Source organism: Camelus dromedarius, chromosome 4 (genome assembly GCF_036321535.1).
Source record: "Camelus dromedarius isolate mCamDro1 chromosome 4, mCamDro1.pat, whole genome shotgun sequence".
NCBI lineage: Eukaryota > Metazoa > Chordata > Mammalia > Artiodactyla > Camelidae > Camelus > Camelus dromedarius.
In genome coordinates this window covers 44,952,951-44,975,427 of record NC_087439.1, presented here as the reverse complement: position 1 = coordinate 44,975,427, position 22,477 = coordinate 44,952,951, and the positions used below count along the sequence as shown (strand labels likewise).

At 40.4% G+C, this 22,477-nt stretch overlaps 1 protein-coding gene across 2 annotated transcripts in view; it reads right to left on the bottom strand.

The window, feature by feature from the left end:
• Window positions 1-3,217: 3,217 nt before the first annotated feature.
• The window catches only part of KLHL23 (kelch like family member 23), a 32,650-nt gene continuing 13,390 nt past the window's right edge, over window positions 3,218-22,477 (bottom strand). Inside the window, exons 1-4 of one of the 2 annotated variants that reach the window (XM_031451609.2) lie at window positions 19,190-21,068; window positions 17,055-18,269; window positions 13,880-14,032; window positions 3,218-5,301 (exon numbers count right to left, since the gene is read on the bottom strand). In XM_031451609.2, the coding sequence (XP_031307469.2) occupies window positions 4,991-5,301; window positions 13,880-14,032; window positions 17,055-18,269; window positions 19,190-19,682 (2,172 nt within the window). In that variant the 5' untranslated portion in view covers window positions 19,683-21,068 and the 3' untranslated portion in view covers window positions 3,218-4,990. Of the gene's footprint in view, window positions 5,302-13,879; window positions 14,033-17,054; window positions 18,270-19,189; window positions 21,069-22,477 lie in introns of those variants that run through there. The other variant, XM_064484894.1, reaches the window with a different exon arrangement.

Genomic DNA, 22,477 nt, shown 5'->3' with positions numbered 1-22,477 from the left:
TTAAATTCTTCTAAATGTTTGGTTTTTGCAGACAGGGAAGGGGAAAGAAAAGGGAAGGAGCCTGATGAGAATGTTTCTGATCCTAGATTTATGAGACAGGATGCTGTGCTACTCCCACAGAAGTTTTGTTAACTTTTTGCAGGTGTTTTCTCATAAAACTTTGAGTTTCCTCATTGAAAAAAGATTTCAAAGCTTCAGCTCATCCACTGCAATGGCCAAGAACATCTTTATTTATAACTTATGGAATAAAAACACAGGTTCACAGAAGGCGGAAGTCACTATGGAAAGATGCCCAGTTAGAACTACTTTTCAAAATATTATAGGTATGCAGATGAAAAACTCAAATAGGGAACACAAATGCACTGGAAAACTGAAGTTGTGCCCAGCCAAGGAAATAATGATAATTTATACTGGGCACAATTTTGGTTTAAACTTTATAACAATTTCCTAAACCAGGAATGTGCTGTGATTTTGGTGAGGCTGAGGAAATGCTTAGACGCATGGGACTTCTGAACCCCCATGTACAATTACTGTCACAAACCCCTTCTTAAGAAGTTTCTTCTTGTTCAAGAGACAGTTATGGACTCCATCACCTTGCCTTCCTAACTTCTTTTAAAAGCAGAGGTAAAAAAGAGAATAGAAGCATTGTTAAACCAATATCTACTTAACAACACTGGAAAATAATTTTATGTTTCTTTTGTGTTCACTGGATCTCCTAACACGTCAACAGGGGGAAAATGTTATCTGGAAGGGTCCTCCTATAAGCTCTTGGCTGAGCCTCCAAGAATAAATGTCTTGTGCTAGGAATTGGAGGATGGAAGAGCAGAAGGAAGCTCTAACCAAGATTATGTTTCAACGACTTTCAAAAATTATGAACAAAACATTCTAAAACCTTCCTACTTTTTATGTATGTTTAGAGTTCCTGCCCGAGATTCCTTACCATTCTGACTAAAACCCCAAGTCTCAGGTGGTAGTTAGCCTCAGGTGAGTTTCAATCTCACCTTCTCATCTGCTTTCTGTTTGAAATTTTGTAGCAGTCCAAACTTATTGAAAATTCATGCCTAAATTGCTTGTTGGTATTGTTATTCTGAGTGACGTGTGTGTATGTGTGCGCGCGCGCGCATTAGAGAGAGAGAGAGAGAGAGAGAGAGAGAGAGAGAGAGAGAGAGAGAGAAGGGAGAGAGGTGGAATAAAGCAAATGAGCTGTAATGTGATTCTCTGATTCTCTTATCCCAGGTGACTTTGAGAACCAGAATATTTTCTGTGGGAAAAGGGGGGGCTACAGATATTGGGATAGAAGAGGTTAGGTGGTTTTTTTTTTTTTTTTTTTTTTTAACGGCTTCCTGACAATGAGAGGATCTTAGGAAAATTTAAGTCTAAGGATCCCTCTCCTGCCTTTTGTATTTTTATTACTATGTATTTGAATTTTAGGCTAAAAACAATGAAAGTCTAGTAGCAAGAAGCATCCCTAGTGCCCACATTACAGTCTTGAAATGCCATTTTTCACTAAAAGGAACCAGGGCTGCCTGGAGCAATGGCTGATTCCAGGTCTGAAGCAGGAAATGCACAAGATGAGCCAGGAGTATCTAGTCAGACCAGAGAGCAAAGAAGCTATCAAACCCACTGGGGCTGTGCCAAAAGGAACTGGGAAACAGTCTGCAGAGCCTTCCACTGGCTCAAGATGGAATAAACTGAGCATCAAGAAGAGTAACTGCAATGGACTGAAAGACGCTAAGTACATTTAAATCCATGAGTTCATAATGACTTAAAAAAAAAACAATAAATCATGTTTGAAGGATACTAACAACTGTTTGGCAAACTGGGACACAAAGTTGGGAATCGAGCATCTCCTCTGCCTTTCCTATACAAACTACACCTCTGGGTGGACAACTAGTAAGTGAAAGAAGATTTCTCCTTATAGAAGCATTTCAACAAATACACCAAGAATATACAGCTTGGGAAATCTCCATTTTGCAATCCCTAATGAATTCAGGATCTGAATATTGAGCATTTATGGCTGCTAACATCAGAAAGAGACAATTATGTGTCTTTTGACAAACGAACACAGTACCACCTGTGAATTGTGACCAAAAAAACCCCCCAAAAACCAACCCGATCTGATTAAGCTTCTGGATCTAACTACCAGCTTATAGGAAACACAGAGGACAGAGATATTCATATGCTTAACTACACCATAGGAACATAATCAGTATAATCTCGCCTTTGGGAAAACAGGATAAATGATCTAGCTTCTTCACAAATAAACTGCAAGGGGTTAAAAAATGAAGAGATGGATGGGGAATTTACAGATTAAGAAACCGAAAAAATTTTCCGTGAAGGTAAAGATAAATGCTAATGTGCCTTTAAGCAAGTACCCTGGATGTTGGTCCTATTTCAGTTGCAGCTAAAAACTAAAAACAAGACTTGTGAGAAACAGCAACTTTTAACATTTGGATAGTTAAAAGTCCCCTTAATTAAGTCATACTCAAAATCATCTGCATAATTTTAATTATTTTGTAAAACAGTGTTTGCCCTCTCAAAACAATGCCTTGCATTTAATTATAGCAAAATATTTTTCTTTCATAGAACAGTGGAACTTGGGATAATTCTGACAGAAATGTTTACCTTCCTTAATCCTTTCTTGCATGTGTACACTAATAGCAAAAAAGAATTTTACGGAAAATAGGAGCTGAAAATTAAATGTCTCAGATCACAAACTGTTTTTAGGATCCTTCAAGCATCCTTGGAATGATTTTCTATCAAAATAATTGATACCGTCCGTCAAAAAAAAGGACTCAGGATATACAAAATGACATGGTAGACCCTGAGAATACCAAGAAGTGATCCATGATCTCGAAATTAGCCAAGAGACATACTATGTCTATATAAATGATAAATTCTTTAAATGTGACAATGGGAGTTTTACTGTGGCTGAAACTGTCAGGAAAGAAATACCAGAGGCTGGATTTGAGCCAGGACTTTATAGGACTTAGATAAGCCAAAAGGAGGGAAAGGTGATCACAACTGTTCTCATCTAGTCGTAAAACAGATTTCTAAAGCACTACTGGACAACATATCATTGGTTCAGCATTAAATGCAAGTGTTCTTGAGAGCAATAAAATAGTCCATAATTCAATTATAAATGGAAATAGTCTATAAATAAGTTGTTTCAATAATGCAGATTGTCCTTCAACTCAATTGGTCCAAACTCCAGCAGTTTTACCACATATGCAGTGATTTATTATTTTTATTGAAAATACAAAGTAATACTAAAGGAAAACATTTAAATAAATTAAAAATCATTCCACATCCCCCCATACTAACACAATGAATTTCAGTTCTGCATAGTACCTTCCACATGCATAGTTTACAAAGTCACAATCATAGTGTGCACACCATTTTGAATTGTGCTTGTTTTACTGACCGTAACACAGACATGTCCATGTTTCTACACAGTCCTCCAAATAATCATTTTAACAGCAGTATAATACTTCACTGTTTTTATTAGTCCACTTTCTTCTTTGACATGTTCCAGTTTTCTGCTATTACAAATAATGCAGACATAACCTCATGCATTTACCTTTTGTTTGTTTTGTTCTTATATTATTCTTTAAGTTACAAATTGAGGAGTAAAATTTATGGGGCAAAGATATGGTCATTTTTACGGCTTTTTCTATGCAGTACCATATTATATTCCCAAAGGGTTCAATTTTTTAAAAACCTCTTATGAAATGAATGCATTAAACAGGTTCTTTATAAAATTAAAAAAAAAAAACAGAAGCTTTAGTTAAGTTTTAAACTTAAAATATTTAAAGTTAAGATAATTATTGTCTCTTTTAAAAAATGAAGAGTGTGGGTAGAGCATCTAACAGATTACTAAAAATTCAGATGAGTTAACCAATGCTTCCTAACTTTTCTCAAGTTATGGCACACGTGGAAAGTGATACGGCAGGCACGCTGGAGAAAATGGACAAAGATGTTTCTGACCCAGAATCTCCAGCTACCCAGGCCACCTCTGGCTACCCCAAGGGTTGCAGGGTCCTTATCTAGACACATCTCTGACCCAAAGTGCCAGTGTGCACGGGTAGGGGAGCTCTAATTGAGGAGAGGTTAAGTGATTCAATCCAAGTCACAAAATCTAGTTAGTGGCAGAGCTGAGAAATGAATTCAAATTTCTTCTCATCAACGTATTTTCTACTATATCACAACTGTTCTACATGCTTTCTGGCTCTAATATTCAATTTCTTATGCAGACATGTATCTATACTTATGAATAAAGAGGATTTTCTAACATGCTTAAACTAAAGACATCTAAACTACCAATTTACATCAAAGCTGAAAATTAACAATAGCTCTTAGGTACAGCAAATGTTCAACAATTTTCTCTGCAATTCTTCAGATGTGCCATTCTTTTAGTTTGTAAACTCTGAATAGTAATAATCTTTTGCACAGTATTTTGTATATCTCTGGCAGTCAGTAAATAAAGAATAATAACAATAAATTATACACAGTACAAAGGAAAAAAAACTAGACTTAAGTCCACATTCTAAATAATTCTAAAGGTGGAAAAAAAATTTAGGTGTTGATTTTGTAGAGGTAGAGAAGATTCCCTCCTTATATTTCAAATTTCTTGCTAAACAGAACCTTAGTGTACACTGTCTGTTACACTATAGGGCCATAAGAGGCATTTCATTCCACAGAATGATTCTGATCTATACCCAGTGTTGATGCTACCAGGAGAAAAATTGACTACAAAGGCATTTCACCTTTTACCAAATCACCACTGATAAGGAGTGATTATGTGTCAACCCCACTGATTCAACTCTAAATATACATAAGATTTTTCTTGACCATTAATCACTGCGTAGGGGTGTAGTTGGGGTTAGGAATAAGAATTTACCTATTATGTGTCAGTCCACATAACAAGGGACTCCATTCTTGCTTACTACACCCTGAAACAGTGATTACTTGGTCATTTCTGTGGATTTAATCAGACATTATACACACAAACGCACCCGTGGGACCGCATGGCACTTGGAAGATTACCCACTATTTCCCATTTGTTAAGATCTGGATCATATTTCTCAATGCTCTGAAGATATGTTCCCTTTGAGTAGGAGTAGCCCCCAGTGACATAAATACATCCATTCATGATGACGGCACCACACTCCATCCTCCTCTCCATCATAGGAGCAATCTCTCTCCATTCGTTTTGTTCAGGGTCATAGCATTCTGTGATGGTAGTTTGTCCACCAACTAGATAGAGCTTATTTTCAAATGGAACTGAACACAATCCATATTCTATTAAAAAGAAAAAAGCACATTTTTATTAGGATAAAAAACAAAAGAGATACCTTAAGGTGACGATGTAACAATGCTTTACAATTTAGCAAACAAAAATAGAGTAGTTGTGACATTTTGATTTCAGCACACACTACCGCAGCACTGAATCTTGGAATCCACTCCCACCAGATTCAGATTACCTGTTCCTGCCATTGTCTTTCAGGTTACCCTTTGCAGGATGCTAGAGAGGAACTCAGACCACTACCCTTCTGGGAATTTCCCAGCACAGACACCCTTCACTCTACACCAAGTGTAACAGGTGGGAGCAGCAGAGTCCCTCTGACATGAAGCCATCCTAAGTAACTGGTGTAGGTTCCTTTGGGTCTCAGCCGCTATCCCTGTAACCAGGATCTGCTGCCACAGGTGCTGTGCAGATTACCTTGCTTGCCTCTTTCACACTGCTGGTCAAGTTAAGGACACAAGAAGTAAGAGAAACAAACCGGTTTAGTGGGGAAACCGTAGTCTGTGATCTTAAGAAGCTGTGACAGGTGCCCAAAGGCAGAGGGCTGCCGTGTGAGGTCTGCGTTCTGGGGCTGGAGTCCTCTCCTTGAGGGTGAGCCTTCAGGCTGTTTTATTTTTGTCTATTTTATCTGCCCCTCCATATCCAAACCTGTTGGCTCTTCAAGGCACCAGGATCTTTGGCAACTTCACTTCCTCTCCCTCCTCCTAGGGCTGTGACTAGGGTGAGGCACGAAGAGGCTCTTGCTCTCTGAGTGACTCCTCCAACTTTGTGCTTCAAGCGTCTCACTTGCCTCATCCTAGCCCCTCATTCTAACTCACTCCTAGCCTGTGAGCTCCTTCTCTGGGAATATCAGCCGTAAGATTACATTTCATACATCTAGCCACAGACCTGAACAAAGAATAGGATTTGTCCGTGGCACAATATTACAGTAAATAAATGAAGATTTAGCTTGCCATTGCTGAGTTGTTCCTTCTGTCTGGAAGTCTCTCCTTTTCCCAGGTCTTGGCACAGCTGTCTCCTTCTTGTTATTCAGGTCTCATCTTACTGTCACCTCCTCAGACAGGCCTTTCAAACGGATCATCCACCCTGAAGGACCCGGCCAGGCATCTCTACCACATCACCCTATTTTAATTCTCTCCACAGCTCTTCTTGCAATCTGATGTGTTCTGTGTTTACTGTCTCTCTAACCCCTTCTAACAGTGCAGGAATTGGGTCCCCACTGGAGGATGGCAAGTATCTAGCACCTTGTAAGGACTCAATAAATGCTTGCTGCATCAATGAGTGAACTGTACCTTGTCCCCTCTGTGCCCAATTATGCGCTCCTATTACTTTGTGGAAGAAAAGTTTTTAAGTCCTTCTTTAGAATGAAAGAATGTACAATCAGAAATGTGATTTCCCCTTTATTTAAGTATGACAAATTCTTATCAGCAAAGTTCTTGCTATTTAGGTTTCAAAGCCTAAGGAAACGTCTGAGAAGATGGGTATTTCTGCTTTGAGTCTACATACTGTCACTTTCAAGTTTCTGACATCCCAGAAAATAAGAATTCTCCTACCTCTGAAAAACTTCCAGTTATATACATGCAGAATTTTTATAGGATTTAGCTGTTTTGAGTACCTATGATACATTGTTTATACATATATATATATATAAATTATATGAATCATTCCATCAAATGGTTATGAAAATTAATGATTCAAATATTTTATAAGTTGGTATTTGTGATTCAACAATGAACTTATTAGGCTTTTCTTAAATAACTGAAAGGTTACAAAAGTCCTCAATTTGTGACTCTTACATTAAAAGAGGTATCTCAATCTTTCTATAGCAGTAAAATGTTTAAAATAAAGTGATTCCTGGGCTCTCTCTTCGGTTCCATTGAGCTATGTGTCTATTTTTTTGTGCCAGTACCATGCTGTTTTGATTACTATAGCTTTGTAGTATAGTCCAAAGTCAGGGTTCATGATTCCTCAAGCTCTGTTCTTTCTCAAGATTGTATTGGCTATTTGGGGGCCTTTTGTGTTTCCATACAAAATTTTAAATTATTTGTTCTAGTTCTGTGAAAAATGCCCTTGGTATTTTGATAGGAATTCCACTGAATCTGCAGATGGCCTTCGTCTTTTTAACAATATTAATTCTTCCAATCCATAAACACAGTATATCTTTCCATCTGTTGGTGTTATCTTCAATTTCTTTCATCAGTGGCTTATAGTTTTCCATGTACAGGTCTTTTACCTCCTTAGGTAGGTTTATTCCTGGGTATTTTATTCTTTTTGATGCAGCAGTAAATGGAACTGTTTCCTTAATTTCTCTTTCTGATATTTTGTGGTTAGTGTATAGAAATGCAACAGATTTCTGTATATTAATGTTGTATCCTTATGGTTAATTTGTCTATGACAAAGGAGGCAAGAATATACAATGGAGAAAAGACAGTGTCTTCAGTAGGTGGTGCTTGGAAAACCAGACAGCTACACGTAAAAGAATGAAATTAGAACATTTTCTCACATAATATACAAAAATAAACTGAAAATGGATTAAAAACCTAAATGTAAGATCAGAAACCATAAAACTCCTAGAAGAAAACAGGCAGAATACCCTTTGACATAAATTGTAGCAATATTTTTTGGATCTGTCTCCTAGAGCAAAGGAAATAAAAGCAAAAATAAATAAATGGGACCTAATTAAACTTAAAAGGTTTTACACAGCAAAGGAAACCATCAACAAAACAGAAAGACAACCTACTGAATGGGAGAAAGTATGTATTAATAATATGACCGATAAGGGCTTAATATCCAAAATATATAAACAGCTCATACAACTCAGTATCAAAAAAAAATAAATAAATAAACAACCTGATTAAAAATGGGCAGAAGACTTGAATAGACATTTTCCCAAAGAGGACAGATGGCCAACAGGCACATGAAAAGATGCTCAACATGGTTAATCATCAAAGAAATGCACATTAAAAAACCACAATGAACTATCACCTCACACCTGTCAGAATGGCTATCATCAAAAAGACCATAAACAACAAATGTTGGTGAGGATATGGGGAAAAGGGAACCCTCATACAATGTTAGTAGGAATGTAAATTGGTGCAGCCACTGTGGAAAACAGTATGGTGGTTTCTCAAAAAACTAAAAATAGAACTACCATATGACACAGCAATTCCACTCCTGGGTATATATCCAAAAACAAACAAACAAACAAAAACACTATTCAAAAAGATAAATGCACACCAATGTTCATAGCAGCATTATTTACAATTGCCAAGGTATGGAAGCAACCTAAATGTCCATCAACGGATGAATGGATAAAGATGTAATATATATACAATGGAATGCTACCCAGGCGTAAAAAAGAATGAAATTTTGCCATCTGCAGCAACATGGATGGACATGGAGGGTAGTACGGTAACTGAAGTAAGTCAGACAGAGGAAGACAAATAATGTATGATGTTACTTATATGTGGAATCTAAAAAATAAACTAGTGAATATAGCAAAAAAGGAAATAGACTCACAGATCTAGAGAAAAAACTAGTGGTTACCAGTGGGGAGAGGGAAGGGGCAAATAGGGTTAGGGGACTTAGAGGTACAAACTATTATGCATAAAATAAATAGGCTACAAGGATATACTGTACAACACAGGGAATAGAGTCAGTATTTTATAATAACTATAAAGAGAGTAAACTCTAAAAATTGTAAATCACTATGTTGTACACCTATAGCCTATATAATATTGTACATTAACTATATCTCAATCTTAAAAAGTATAAAAATAAAGTGATTCCTGGTTTTCCCCTTGTTATCCAAATACAACACATCACAGTATAGCTGATGGAAACTTCCTCAGCTGTAACTGCCTTTTTTCTTGTTGGTCACCCTATGAAGCTAGTGAGGCTAAGGGACTGTGTCTTGTTTCTTGAGCTCCTAGCACTGCAAATAGCATGTAAGAAGCACTCGGCAAGTATCTGTTAGACAAATGAATGAATGAACAATTTCAAACCAAGCATAAGAATGGCACCATCTGTCCTGGCTCAATAAGTTTACACACAAATATTCACTATAAATAGATGGCAGCCTCTATTCAGTGTTACATGAGTGGCAGGAACAAAACCACAGAGGGATTCAGAGACAACCACGATATTTTCAGGTATTCAACATCCATTGAAGTGCTTTGAGATTTTTACCTAAGATTTTTTCTCACTGAAAAGACCTGTATAGCTTATCTAATCTAACTTCCTTATTTCGCTGGAAAATAAGACCCAAGAGCTTAAGCCCAAGATTAGGTAAGTAAATAAATGGCAGAACCAGGAGAGAATGCTCTCCTCATGGGACACAGCTCTCCATGGTTTTTCTCCTTTTTCACTTACTACTTCCCAGTTCTTCACTCTCTCTTCTTCCTCAGCTCATCCTTTAACTACTGCTGTTTTCCAAGATTCTGCCTACAGCTGTACTGTTGGTCCCACCCTCCCAAGGCATCTCATGTAACCCCCACACAGCCATCATCTCTAAGCAAACAACTCCCTGATCTCCATATTTAGCCACATTCTTCCTCCTGAGCTGCAGAAGCACACTTCACTTTGCTTGCTGGACAGCGCTTCTGGGCTATCTAGTTAGCCCTTCTCACTTAACTACAAAACTGAGCTCAGCATCTCTCATCTTCTCTTTTCTTATTGGTTGCTTCTTCAGTGCTCCCAGTCAACCAGCCAGAGACCCAGGAATGACTGTCAGCTCTGTCCTCGCCCTCATCTCCTATGTCCAATCAGACAAGGGAGTGATCACTACCATCCAAGCAATGTTGAACCTGAAACAGTCGTCACATCCGCCCATTTTCTATTCCTACCACTTCAGGCTTTCAGCATTTCTCACCTGGTTTATTACAACAGTTTTAGCAGACCTCCCTGCTGTCTGTCTTTCTCCCAGCTCTCTCAAGGGAGCTCTTTTCTTAAAACTAGAACTGATCACACATCATCCTATTACTCTGAAAACTTTGGGAGTTCATTTTTAAAATTCCCCAGACTGCCATTCAAAGTTATGAAATGCTTTTCAACTGAACTCTCCCATCCAGTCTCTCATTCTACCCTCTTACATCTCATTTACATATTTGTACTCCCAGGAACTGGAATAAACCTAGAATTCTCCCTTCTGCCTTCCTTCATTGGCTAGCTTTCTGCAAGAACACCCTTCCTCACCCTTCCTTAATTCTAGCCATTCTTTAATGCCTAACTTATAACAACCTACTTCTGGAAGCCTTCTAAGACTGCCAGATTTCTCTAATTAGGCTGAAGCTCTCTCTGCCCTCAATATCAACAGCACTTATTTGTAAGATTGTCTTGTATTCCTGTTATATAGGTGTATTTACTACTAAATTCTGAATCCCTGTGGCAGTAAAATTAATCATCAGTGGGTCTTACATAATAACTAGAATGGTATCTTTCCCAAGGTAAGGTCTCAAGAAATGTTATCTTGAATTTAGTGGAATTACAGTCCCCTGCTTTTCAACTATACAAAGCTACCCTGGTCAGGAGGGAGGGTGTAGCTCAGGGGTAGAGCACGTGCTTAGCATGCATAAGGTCCTGGGTACCATCCCCAGTACCTCCACTGAAAAAAAAAAAGCTACCACCCCTAAAAGTATTAAGAAAAAAATAACATTTATATTACCTTTTAAAAATAATAGTAATCCTTTCTTTGCGGTCTAAGGTACTTATCTATAAGGCAGACTCAAGCCTGACGTTTTTACATTCCTCAGGAGGTGCTCTTAAAATGCCTACAAAGCATATCTGCCTATAATTCAGAGGATGTAGATCCAAATGCCTTCAAGGACCAAAGAGATAACAGACTATCTGAATGAAACAGGTTAGGGGTAAGAAAAACAACAGCAAGCCCCCCTCAATCTGTAATGTGATGAGAGATGAGAATGAAAGAGACTGGTGAAACGGAGCATACAAGCCTCATCTAAAGGGAACAGCCCCAACTTGGCCCCAGTGATTGCTTCCAAGAAGGAAGATGGTCCATGGTTGCCAGATCTTGCAATCTTTCTAAAGGCCAAAAATCATGATTTTTTTATTTGAAATCTCCTGAATTTTAAATATTGGTGACAAGCCAGTTAAAAAATATTTTGAACACTATGAGAGCCAAACAGAAGATACCATGCAGGGTGCTCATTTAATACCTTTGTTTCCCACATTATGTCAGGAAAATGTCCAATATAAATCAAAATGCTACAAATGGAATTCTATGTTACCATGATTTATATTGTAATTTAGTAATTACGTAATTTCTGATTGATTTTTCAATTTGCCATCGCTTTTCATACTTTGGCTTAAGTTGCACTGCATTTTAAACTCTCTTTCAAGCAGTTAACAAGCTGTATCAAATTTAGGTATGCTATGAGACATTTATTTTTAAAGGAACCCCTTTATGAAATATGTTTAAATCTGTAATATAAATAATTGCCCTCTAATTTGTTAATCTGACTTTTCATATGTTAGCTTTTCTTTGTAAAGATAAGGCAGAGTGGTATAGAACTCACAAGGTTAACATGAGGATCAAATGAAGTAACAGTGCAGGAGTTAAGAGCATGGGCTCCCAGCCAGACTGCCTGGATTTGAACCTCACAGCAAGCACTGGCTTGCTGACTTGGCGCAACTGACTTACTCTCTCTGTGTCTCAATGACCTATAAAATAAGATGGTAGTAGTACCTAGCTCATAGGATTGCTGTGAGGTTTAAATAGATTAAGACATGTGAAAGTATCGGAATAGTTAGTGCCTGGCACATACTTACTGAATAAATGTTAGCTACTACAAGCATTCCTGTGGATTCAGTTCTAGACCACCACAATAAAGTAAATATCACAATAAAGTGTCACACAAATTTCTCGGTTTTCCAGTGCATATAAAATTTATGTTTACACTATACTGTATTAAGTGTGCAATAGCATTATGTCTAAAAAACCCAATGTACCTACCTTAATTTAAAAATATTTTATTGCTAAAAAATAACAATTCAATTATAATAGAATATCAAAGATCATTGATCATAGATCACCATAACAAATATAATAATGATGAAAACATGTGAAATACTGCGAGAATTACCAAAATATGACAGAGACACAAAATGAGCAAATGCTGTTGGAAAAATAGCACCAACAGACTTAACACAGGGTTGCCACAAACCTTTAATTTGTAAAAGATGCAATATTTGCAAAGCACAATAAAATGGGGTATGCTTATACTCGGTATGACTGTTACTATTATTTTCCATTGTAACTTAATTGGTCATAACAAAAAGTTGTGGGGAGTCTGGGATAATACCTCTAAACTACTAGGAGACAGAAGGCTACCTGATTCCTTCAGAGCCAGGACAGCATGTGGCTGAAGTCTCTTCTTATGCAAATTCCACGGTATATGGAGACACAGCCCCAGGTTCAGGTGCGCTCCCCCTGAACTGTGAGATGACATATATGACGCATGATGGAACTAGCTGCACTGGTCAAAAGTAGGAGAGCCTACACCCTTAAAGAGAGGCAAACTGCTTACTGGTTATAGCACAGGTTAACGCAACCAAACTGCCTACCTTTGAATCCTGATCCACCACTCCCAAACTGTGAGACTCTGGCAAAGTTACTTACCCTTTCTAAGCCTCCATTTTCAAATATGTAAAACACGGATAAACGATACTTACGCGCAGGGTTGTAGTTAGATTTAAGGTAATATTACATGCAAAGTGCTTAATCAGTTCCAGACCCGTGGAGAGTGCTCAGGAAGGTTAGTTATTACTATTACTCTCAGATGGTTCAAGCTTGTGAATTTCAATTATGCTCTCCAGAAACTCACATAGAAGCCTGATGCTATATGGGAAATGATTCAAAGTAGTATGGCGGGCGATACACTGACCTGGATCTTTCCTAATGAACAAATCTTAACCATACGGCATACCTGTAACAGACTTATGCTTCCCCCTGAGCTCTCCACAAAGAGACAAGTCAAAGAACAAAGGACACCACAGAAGGCAGGTCATTCCTTGTGGGCAGACAACATGATCCCTTGATGACTGAAATTAAGGCCAACATCCAGCCCTGCACATCATAGGAGTAAGTGCTTAATAGTTATTGAAACCCAGAAAGAACATGTTCCTGAAAGAAATCATCTCCTGCTGAACTGAATCAACATGTATACTTCCCAACTATTTGATAGACTGTTTTTTTAACTGTTGATAAAAATTGTTTTATATAATGCATGTAGTAAATGAAAGAAAGCACAAAACAAAGAAATAAGAAACACGCACAAAAAGAATCTAAGTAAAAAAGATTTAAGAAGAAACTAACACTTTTAACCACACAGGCTCAAAATACGTGTCACGTAAAGACATCAAGGAAAGCATCTGTAGACATTACTTAATTGGAATAAGCTAATTGTGACTACTGTTAGGTGGACATTTTAATATTTTGAGCCTACATGTGTAGTCTACTATAAATTGAGCACTTTCTACTTCCAGCCCATTTTTAGCCATCTCTTATGCAGATATGCCGCATCACAACATGTACTATTTGAGACAGTATCTTGTTACCTGGATGTGGACTGGAGGTGATGAGGCTCCATTCGTTGATATCTGAATTGTAGCTCTGGACCTTGTCATAGGTGCAGCTTCCTCTGTATCCGCAGTGGCCACCAATGACGTAGATAACTTCATGTAAGACACAGGCAGTAGCATTTCCCACGCCTGTGTGTTAATTAAAATCACATCTTCAGATTGGTCTTTCATTCTGTTGTGTAATGAGTATTGGGCTAAATTTATTATTGCTTCTGTTATTATTGATAACAGCTGCAAGGCATTGTGCCAGGTGCTATGAAGGATAGAAGAATAGAATAAAAAGGCTCCCTGCACTTTTTTTAAAAGAGGGTGAGACATTTACACAAATAATGAGAACACAGGGTACAGACCTCCTGTGAACACAGAGCCAGGAGACATTGCTTTGACTAGGGGAATCACGGCAGAAGGTGGGAGAATTTGACCTGGGCAAAGGCAGCCCTTTGGCAGGTAGAGGAGAGGGGAGCCTCCTATGCAGAGGGAAAGGCAAGCACTAAGGCTTACTGGGCACTGCCAAGTAGCCCAGTTTGACGCCGGTGCACAGGCAGGGCAGGTGGCACACCTGAGGCTGTTGTGTGGGAACGAAAGCTGACGTGGCAAATTGAAGCCACGTGGCAAAGGATCCTGATGCCCAACTAAGAAATGTGGACTTAATTCAGCAGGACGTTTAAGGATTTTCATGAGAGGAAGGGAGGGACTACAGAAGTAGAAGGCCAAGAGTAGGAAAGAGCTAGGTCCTGGCCCAGGTGGAAGTACCGAGGGCCTGATTTACAAGGGCCCTCGGGTCCAGAGGGAAGGGCACGGGGGGCACGGAGGCAAGAGACACAGGAGAAACAGGCCTTGATGACCGACTGCATCAAAGACAAAGAAGACTTATTCTGGGGTCCTGAGCTTGGAAAACTGTAAAACACTGATACCATAGAAAAATAGGAAGGAAATGGGTTTAGCAGGGAAAGAAGCAGCGAGGAAGAAAGATGAGGAGGCTCATTTTAGTTGAAAATGCCAGTTCAATCTTTCAACTATCTTTTTACTTAGCACCATTACCTGCCAGGTGCAGTTTAATTTCCCAGGGCATCTCTACTCCAAAACAAAAAGTAGGCTCATTAGCAGGGCAGTTATGATGGGTGGAGGGGGAGTTAGGAGTTCCCAGCCAAGTATTTATTTCTTCTCTGTATATCCCTAAACTAAAAAAGGAAATGAATTTGAAGTTTGACTCTACCCAATTTAGGTGCTCATTACCAGGGAAAGTTGCTAGTTCACTTCATAACTACAAAATAAAACAAATTGGAGAACACAGTGTTATTGTTTCTACAGAAAAATGGGAAACAAAGTTCAGCATGAGACCACCCATCAGAACCAGCACTAGCCCAAAATGCACACAACTGACAAAAGTGTTACCCTTTCCTGGGATGATCAGATACAATCAGGAATCAAAACATCAAGTTAAAAGAATAAAACTCTGGAGTTTCAGACACAGCTGGGAGATGGGGAAGGACTTCAGCATACGAGGGTCTTCCCTTCCATTCAAGGCTAAGACAAGAACACATGTGGATTTCAGTCCTCAAAGAAACATACTCTAAACTATAAAACCACTGAAACTGTGATCTTATCATTAAGAAACAGAGGCAGAAATACATCCAGGTTTACAATAGCTACTGAAATATTTGAACTTTCCTTGTTTCCTTTGTAGGAAAGGAGTCAGGACATTCAGAGCCACCCTGGGGAAGGGACCGGGAATTAATTAGTAGGGGACTGAGCTAAGGGAGAGTCAAAAACCACAGCAGAAATAGCACCGGGCGCTAAGCCACTTTCTCCCACCCTACCGACTACTGCTGAAGCTTCGGGCATGCAGGAGAGAGGTCATAATAGAATATGAAAGACACTTGTGCCCTACCAAAGCTGACATGTTCTTCTTTAAGGACGTTCATGACCATAATGCCTAACACTTACTGAGTGCTTACTCTGTGCCAGGCACTGTTCTAAGCGCTTCACATGCATAAATTCATTTAATATTGCTCCCAGGACTCTAAGCTATGTAATATTGTCATCCCCATTGCACAGCCGGCAAAACTAGGGCACAGGAAGATCAAACCACATGCCTAAGCTCACCAGCAAGTAAGTGGAGAATGGGGATTTGGACCCAGAAGTTTGGCTTCAGAAGCAGCAGTGTGCCTGATCACAAGACCATGCTGCCTCTCAGGCTTCCTGTTCTCCTCCAAGGATCACACCGGGTCAGATTCCCAGACCAGGTCAGATTCCCACACCCTCACTAGCATTTAAAAAGAAACAGAAAGGCCTGGGAAGAAACATTTGGGATAAAATGACACAAATTTGGTAACAACCTACCAGTTGTTTGTGTGCAACTCCCCAACACCAATGAATAAATGTAAAATAAATGAGATTCCAGTTTAACTTTTTTTCCAGTTGGAGGGAAGGAGAGCAAGGCTAACCTGGTACCAAATCCCACAGAAAATAGTGTTTATCAGATAAATACTGAGATCCAACCATGTGTGTGCCTGTGTGGGCTACATGGGGAGAGGGGTTCTCCCCCTCTCCTTTACCCGAGACAAGACTCGAATCACAAAGAGCAGAGGCTGTGTATCTCTAGTTTTTGAGAAAATGTAATTTGTTACACCCTACAGAGACCAAACCTTTCAAGGTTTTACTGAAAGACCTTTTAAAAGAGATGATCAGATGGTGAGAGGATAAAAAAGCTGAATGTATAAAAGCAGAATCAAAAAGGTTCAATTTCAAGAGTAAGCCAAAAAAGAAAAATTACATGAATAAAGCTACCCAGCTTTCTCTCTTCATTTAGCCTTTGATTTAAATATAAATTCTTAGGACTCAAAGCAAGATGTAGATTCAAAACAGGTTGTAGAGTAAGTAGAATGAATTATACTGTTTTCTTAGAGCAATAATATTTCTCTGCTAGCCTGAGCAGCTTACACTAATCACATAACTCAATCAAGTTGGAGACTGCTATACTGTATTTTTACTTAGAACATTCTGTACATTATTTGTGTAGTCCACTGTAGTTCCTAGGTAGCATTCCAAAGTGATAATTCCTTTTTTAAAGTTATTTGCAAGAGAAGTGAGATCCTTGGCCTAACCTCAAACATCTGAAAAATATAGAATAGACATAACCTGCACTTACCTTTAATCATATTTGCAATAGGAATCCACTTCTCCTTTAATGGATCATAGAACTCGGCCTCTTCTGCTGGAGCCCCTTTCCTGTAACCACCTAAAGCATAGACACAGCCACCCAAGGTGACTGCGCAGTGGTAGTACCTGGCATTGAGCATTGGCAAACCTTCTGTCCATTCATCACTTTCACTGTTATATATCCACACTGTGTCAAGAGCCTCTATGTTATCTGTCCTGTAACCCCCAGTTACATAAATGTTGGGTCCCAAACATGTAACCCCATAGCTCTCCCTAGTATAATCCGGTATTTCTGCTCCTTGGATCCAAACATTTGTCAAAGGATCCCATATGTGAACCTCTGATAAAGGATGCCAGTAATAGCCTCCAATGATATACATCGTAGCTGTGGACCTCTGGGAAATCTCTTTATGCATGGGATTCAAAGCATTGTATATTAGAGATCGTATCTTATTTTCTGTTAATAGGCAGCTTCTTTGAAGACCTAAGGCTGTTTTTAAATACATTGGATCTATATCTATGTTGACATAGCTTAGTAGATTATATAGGCATTCAATTCGATTTTCTACATCGTGAGCAGTCCACTTAATAACTGGCTCTATAATAGCTTCCTCTTTCCAAACACTGAGATTCTTTCTGGACAAGATAAAGAGAAATTTTTCAAGACTGATTTCCAGAAATTCTTCTTGTTGCCACACTTCCTTAAACCTTGAGCACAGAATTCTTCGAGATTCCTTCTCTAGTTCTGGACACACATGAAATTCTGCAAAAGAGTGCATTCCAATACAATTATCAATATCCAGATGCCTTACCAAAAACTGCTCACAAGCTTTCTTTACTGAAAGGAACTGTAGCAGATCTGCTGCTTCAAGCAGGCTTTGAACATTTCTTTTAGTTATTTCAATTTGGGAAGTGTATGCATAATTTACAAGGCCTTCCAAAATATCATGGTGGATGCCAGAGATTTTTATTTTATTTTTAAATTTTTCTTTCATGTCAGCTGTGAACATTGCCTTAAAATAATTGCTGCAAGCAGCTAAAACAACTCGGTGACAATGGAAGATTATGCCTGAAGGACACTGAAGGGTAATATCAGTAAATAATCCATCCAAGTAAAATGTTCTGAATGCATCCAGAAAATCCACTGGATGAGCTGAATCCTTGAAAAGGTAAATATAATCTTCTTGTCCTTTCAGAGCCATGGCTGCAATAAACATGAAACAAACGTATTTTCAATTTTGCATATTACATCAGATAATCAATGCTAAATACTCCTGTCATAATAACAGATTAGCACCGAATGGACTCCAAAACTAGACTAAGTTCAGCACACTAAGCCACAAATGCAAAATGTGGATAGGCTACTTCGTGATTTACATGATGGTCAATTTACATTCAGGGTAGCTCAGAAACTGAAATGAGGCCCCCATATGGTTCCTTTCGAGAAGAAATAGTGATTTGCTACCCCATTCACACAATCTCCGCAATCCGCCCAGAGCTGGCGGTCCTGGAGAGATCCCACACTTGGCAAACCAAGTGTCCGAAGGGTCATCTCAATCGAGGCAGGACCTTGGCCGTCTCGGCTCGGCCCTAATTGAACTTTTTTCCCTAGCTCCGTCTCCTTTCCAAGTCGCATCGAGGTGCCAGGAAAAGGATGATCGAAATAGAGTAGAACAGAAGAAATCTCGTAAAAGGGAAACCCTGTGCCTTTCTTATTAAGGAAGGACAGAAAGGAAAGCGGCCTGACGTTGGCCCCTCCATCCCCGTGCCCCTTCCTCCCGCTGCTGCAGGGGTTTCCGCACGCCCGGAGCCCGGGCTCCGGGCCCGCGTTCCCGCCCCGAGACCGCCCCGCCTGGGGGCCTGGCGCGGGGACTCGCCTCGAGGGTGCCGCGCACCGCCCGCCGGGCCGGGTGCCCGCGTCCCACTGCCCCAGGACGCCGCACAGGTGTGGAGAGGGCGCCACGGACAGCCCCGCGCTCCGCCCGGCCCGCAGCCCGCGAGGCCATTGTCTCCGAGCCTCTGCCGCGGGCGGGCTCGGGAGGCAGCGCGGCCTCGTGCTCCCCAGTCCGGCCCCGCTCGCTCCCCGCCAGCTAGCCTCGGGCGGCGGGCCCGCCCCGCACCTACCTCCGGCGGCAGCTCCGGGACGCGGCGCGGTCCCGCGGGCTAGCGGCGAGCGTGGGCGGGGGAGCCTCCCGACCCTCTGACCATCTTTGGAAGAGGCGCGGCGGAGGCTGCCTGCTAGTGCAGCTCCAGCCCACAAGCAGCTCCTATTTTGGTGCCCCGGCTGCTCCCCGCCTCCAACCGAACAGCCCCCCGCGCGGCTGGGGCACGGGGCCACTCGCGGGAACTCCGGGGTGGCAGGGCCGCGCTGCGGACAGGGGCGGGGTGGGCGGCGGGCACGCGGCTGCGGCCCCTCCCCGGCGGTTCCTCCCGCAGCAGGTGGGACGACTTCCCCAAGGGTTCCGCCCGCGCCTAGCTTTCCCCCTGCTCCTTGGACCTGTCCCCCCGACCCTACCCTACACACACATACACCTGACCATTTTCTCTCTAGACAAACTGAGTCCTGAATTGAGACCTTATATAGGGGCTGGGAGGGGGTTGCCCTTTTCCCCTCCATGAATCGCTCTCCCCAGCCTAGGCCCTTATGGTGAGGAGGAATGAGGGAGGGGGTGGGGTAGAGAATGCAGCAAACCTAAAGGTCTAAGGTTGAGGTTGTTTTCAAAATGCCAGAAGTAGCTGCCGCTTTCCCACGAACTCCATCCCTTGTCCCCTACAGGGCACTCAGAAGGGAGCCCCTGGGGCTAATTTGTACACTGTGGGTTAACTTGGAGGTTTGAGAAAAACTGGGAGCAGCCAAGGCCAAGGACTCAGGTTACAGTATTTAGAACAGAGTAGCTGGAAGGAGCAGCCTTAAGTCTTTCTTCCTGGAGTCTGCCAGTCCAGTCACATAAAGACGTCCATATGCGTGAGACACCAGAAAGTTAAATTTTCTTGTCCCAACAAAATCCAGTACCAAATATTTTCATTTATCATTCATTCATTCATCTGCAAGATTTTATTGAGTGACTGCTAGGAATAGGCACTGGTAACAGTGTAGTGAAAGATGGTCCATAGCTCTCATGGAGTTTAGAGTCTAGCCTCCTTGAGGGAGGAAGCACACCAGGATGAAAGGACCACCAGAGGACCAGTGTGTTTGTCAGCATACGGTCCAAGAGACAAGAATATACAAACGGACAACAGCCAGACTGTATATAACAACAGAACTCTGAACCACACAAGAAGCCCAGAAAGCCAAACCACAACTTCTGCAGCAATTGGACCAGAACAGTCAGAGACTGCCAACTTCCTTACTTTTACCCCTGCTTCCAACTTGGGACCAATCAGAGAATGCCAAATATGCTTCCCAAAGCAATCACATAAAACATCCCCTGATTCTAGTAGCTGGACTCCAGCTTTCCCAAGCCAACAACCCCTTCCCACTTTTCCCACTTTTATAAAGCTTTCCCACTTCCCTACCTGCCTTTGAGTCTATGCCAAAGGCAAGTGATAGTGGCTCACTCTCTTGCTGTAGCAAGATCTGAATAAATATCATCTGTTTGTTCTCATTTGGGTAGCTTTAATTTCACATGTCAGACCATTTCAATTGAATTATGTAGGATGCTGGTTATATAGCACCCCACAAACACCACCACAGTCCAGACTTCTATGAGGTGGAGACCTAGGAATCTGCATTCTAATCAAGGGCATCAGGTGATTCTTTTGCACAATTAGAAGAATGTATGTTGGACCCCAAATGGAAGGAAGATGGGGGGAGGATATAGCTCAGTGTAGAGTGCACGCTTAGCATGCATGAGGTCCCAGGTTCCATCCCCAGTACCTCCATTAAAAAAAAGAAAGAAAAATGAAAGGTTTAGTATCTCAACATCTGGTAAACAGTTTAGTAGAGAATAAAAGTATGTGAGATTTTGTTGCAGGCTTAAGATTCTTCTCTGCCACTTATCTATCATGTGGCATAAGTAAACTTCTCTGATCCTTAGTTTTCTGACCTGTAAAACACAGAAAATATCCGTACTTTCTCAACCTAACATAAGGTTATTGTAAAGATAAAACAAAATTATGAAAGTGAAAGCGCTTAGGTATATAAATGTTAACGATTATAACGAAAGGGTATTTACACTTAATTCTCCATTGCAACCTCAATTTGGAAAGTAGTATCTTATTGACATTTCATCAAAAATTATCAACTCTGTAGTTAACTGTAATCACAGTTTGTCCTTCATAACAGAGAGTGATGTTATTGTTGGTGTTGTCATTCGAGGACATGATTGTGACTGACTGAAGATGGGGCATTCTTTCCATGGTTATCACTGAAATGTGGAGGTGGCTGTTTGTGGCTATGATGCCAAGTTTGATTTATGGTAAATATAGGCTCTGCCTAACTCATAGGAGGGGCTTCTAGAATCACAATGGTATGTAATAAACGATTCTTGAATAATAGAATTCACTATATTGTTATTTCAGATTGCTGAAGAGACCAATTTAAACTTTTGCTTCCATTGCCTGATGTTCCCTGGTTGTGAATTACTGTTTAAAACTGTGTATCAGCTATATGTCAGTTATATCTAAAAAAGACTCCCAAAAGTATATATTAGACTGCTTCAACCTGCCAAGAGAGGAGCAGTTCCTCTTACCAAAGAGACCATTGCAAATGCTAATAGATTCAATGCACTCAGAAACATATAATTAGCATTCATAAGTTAAATAAATTAATGACACTGTTCAAGAAAACAAATGTGCCATCTGTGAAACCAAGTCATAGGGAAATAAAGAGCCACCATGGAGATGAGAGATAAACAACTCTTGGCAGATACTGAGCTTAGCATGGAGTTCAAGGCTTTTTGACATCACATTGCACTTTTCAAAAGACAATTGGTTTCTAAAAATAACAATTTCATTTATTGTTTTTACTTTACTAGTACATCTTTCCACTAACTATTGCGATGTCATTAAATGTTCGATATGCTAATTGTGATATTATCAGTGTGTGTAAATGTGCCAGTGTGCAGAGAGAATTTTGTATACTTCATTTAACATACTGGATTAAACAAGTTGGTGTTAAGTGAAAAAATAGTAGGTATAATTTATAACACCACCACATAGGGCTATGTAAATTGTGCACTGCACAATGCCAGGTCATTCCACCAAGTAGAGTGCCAGGTGAACACTGTCTCTGGAGTTGTATACAAACTGCAGAGGTATATGTGGCTGCCCTGGAGTTGCTGTGTCTTAGCAAAGCCTTTTTGGTATGCTTCCTGGAAAAGAGGAAAGTGAACATTCTAATGGCTGACTAACAAGTGCTTTTGCAAGCCAAAAGGTTTCCAATCCCTTGTTTTCAACAACAGTCAAAGAGCA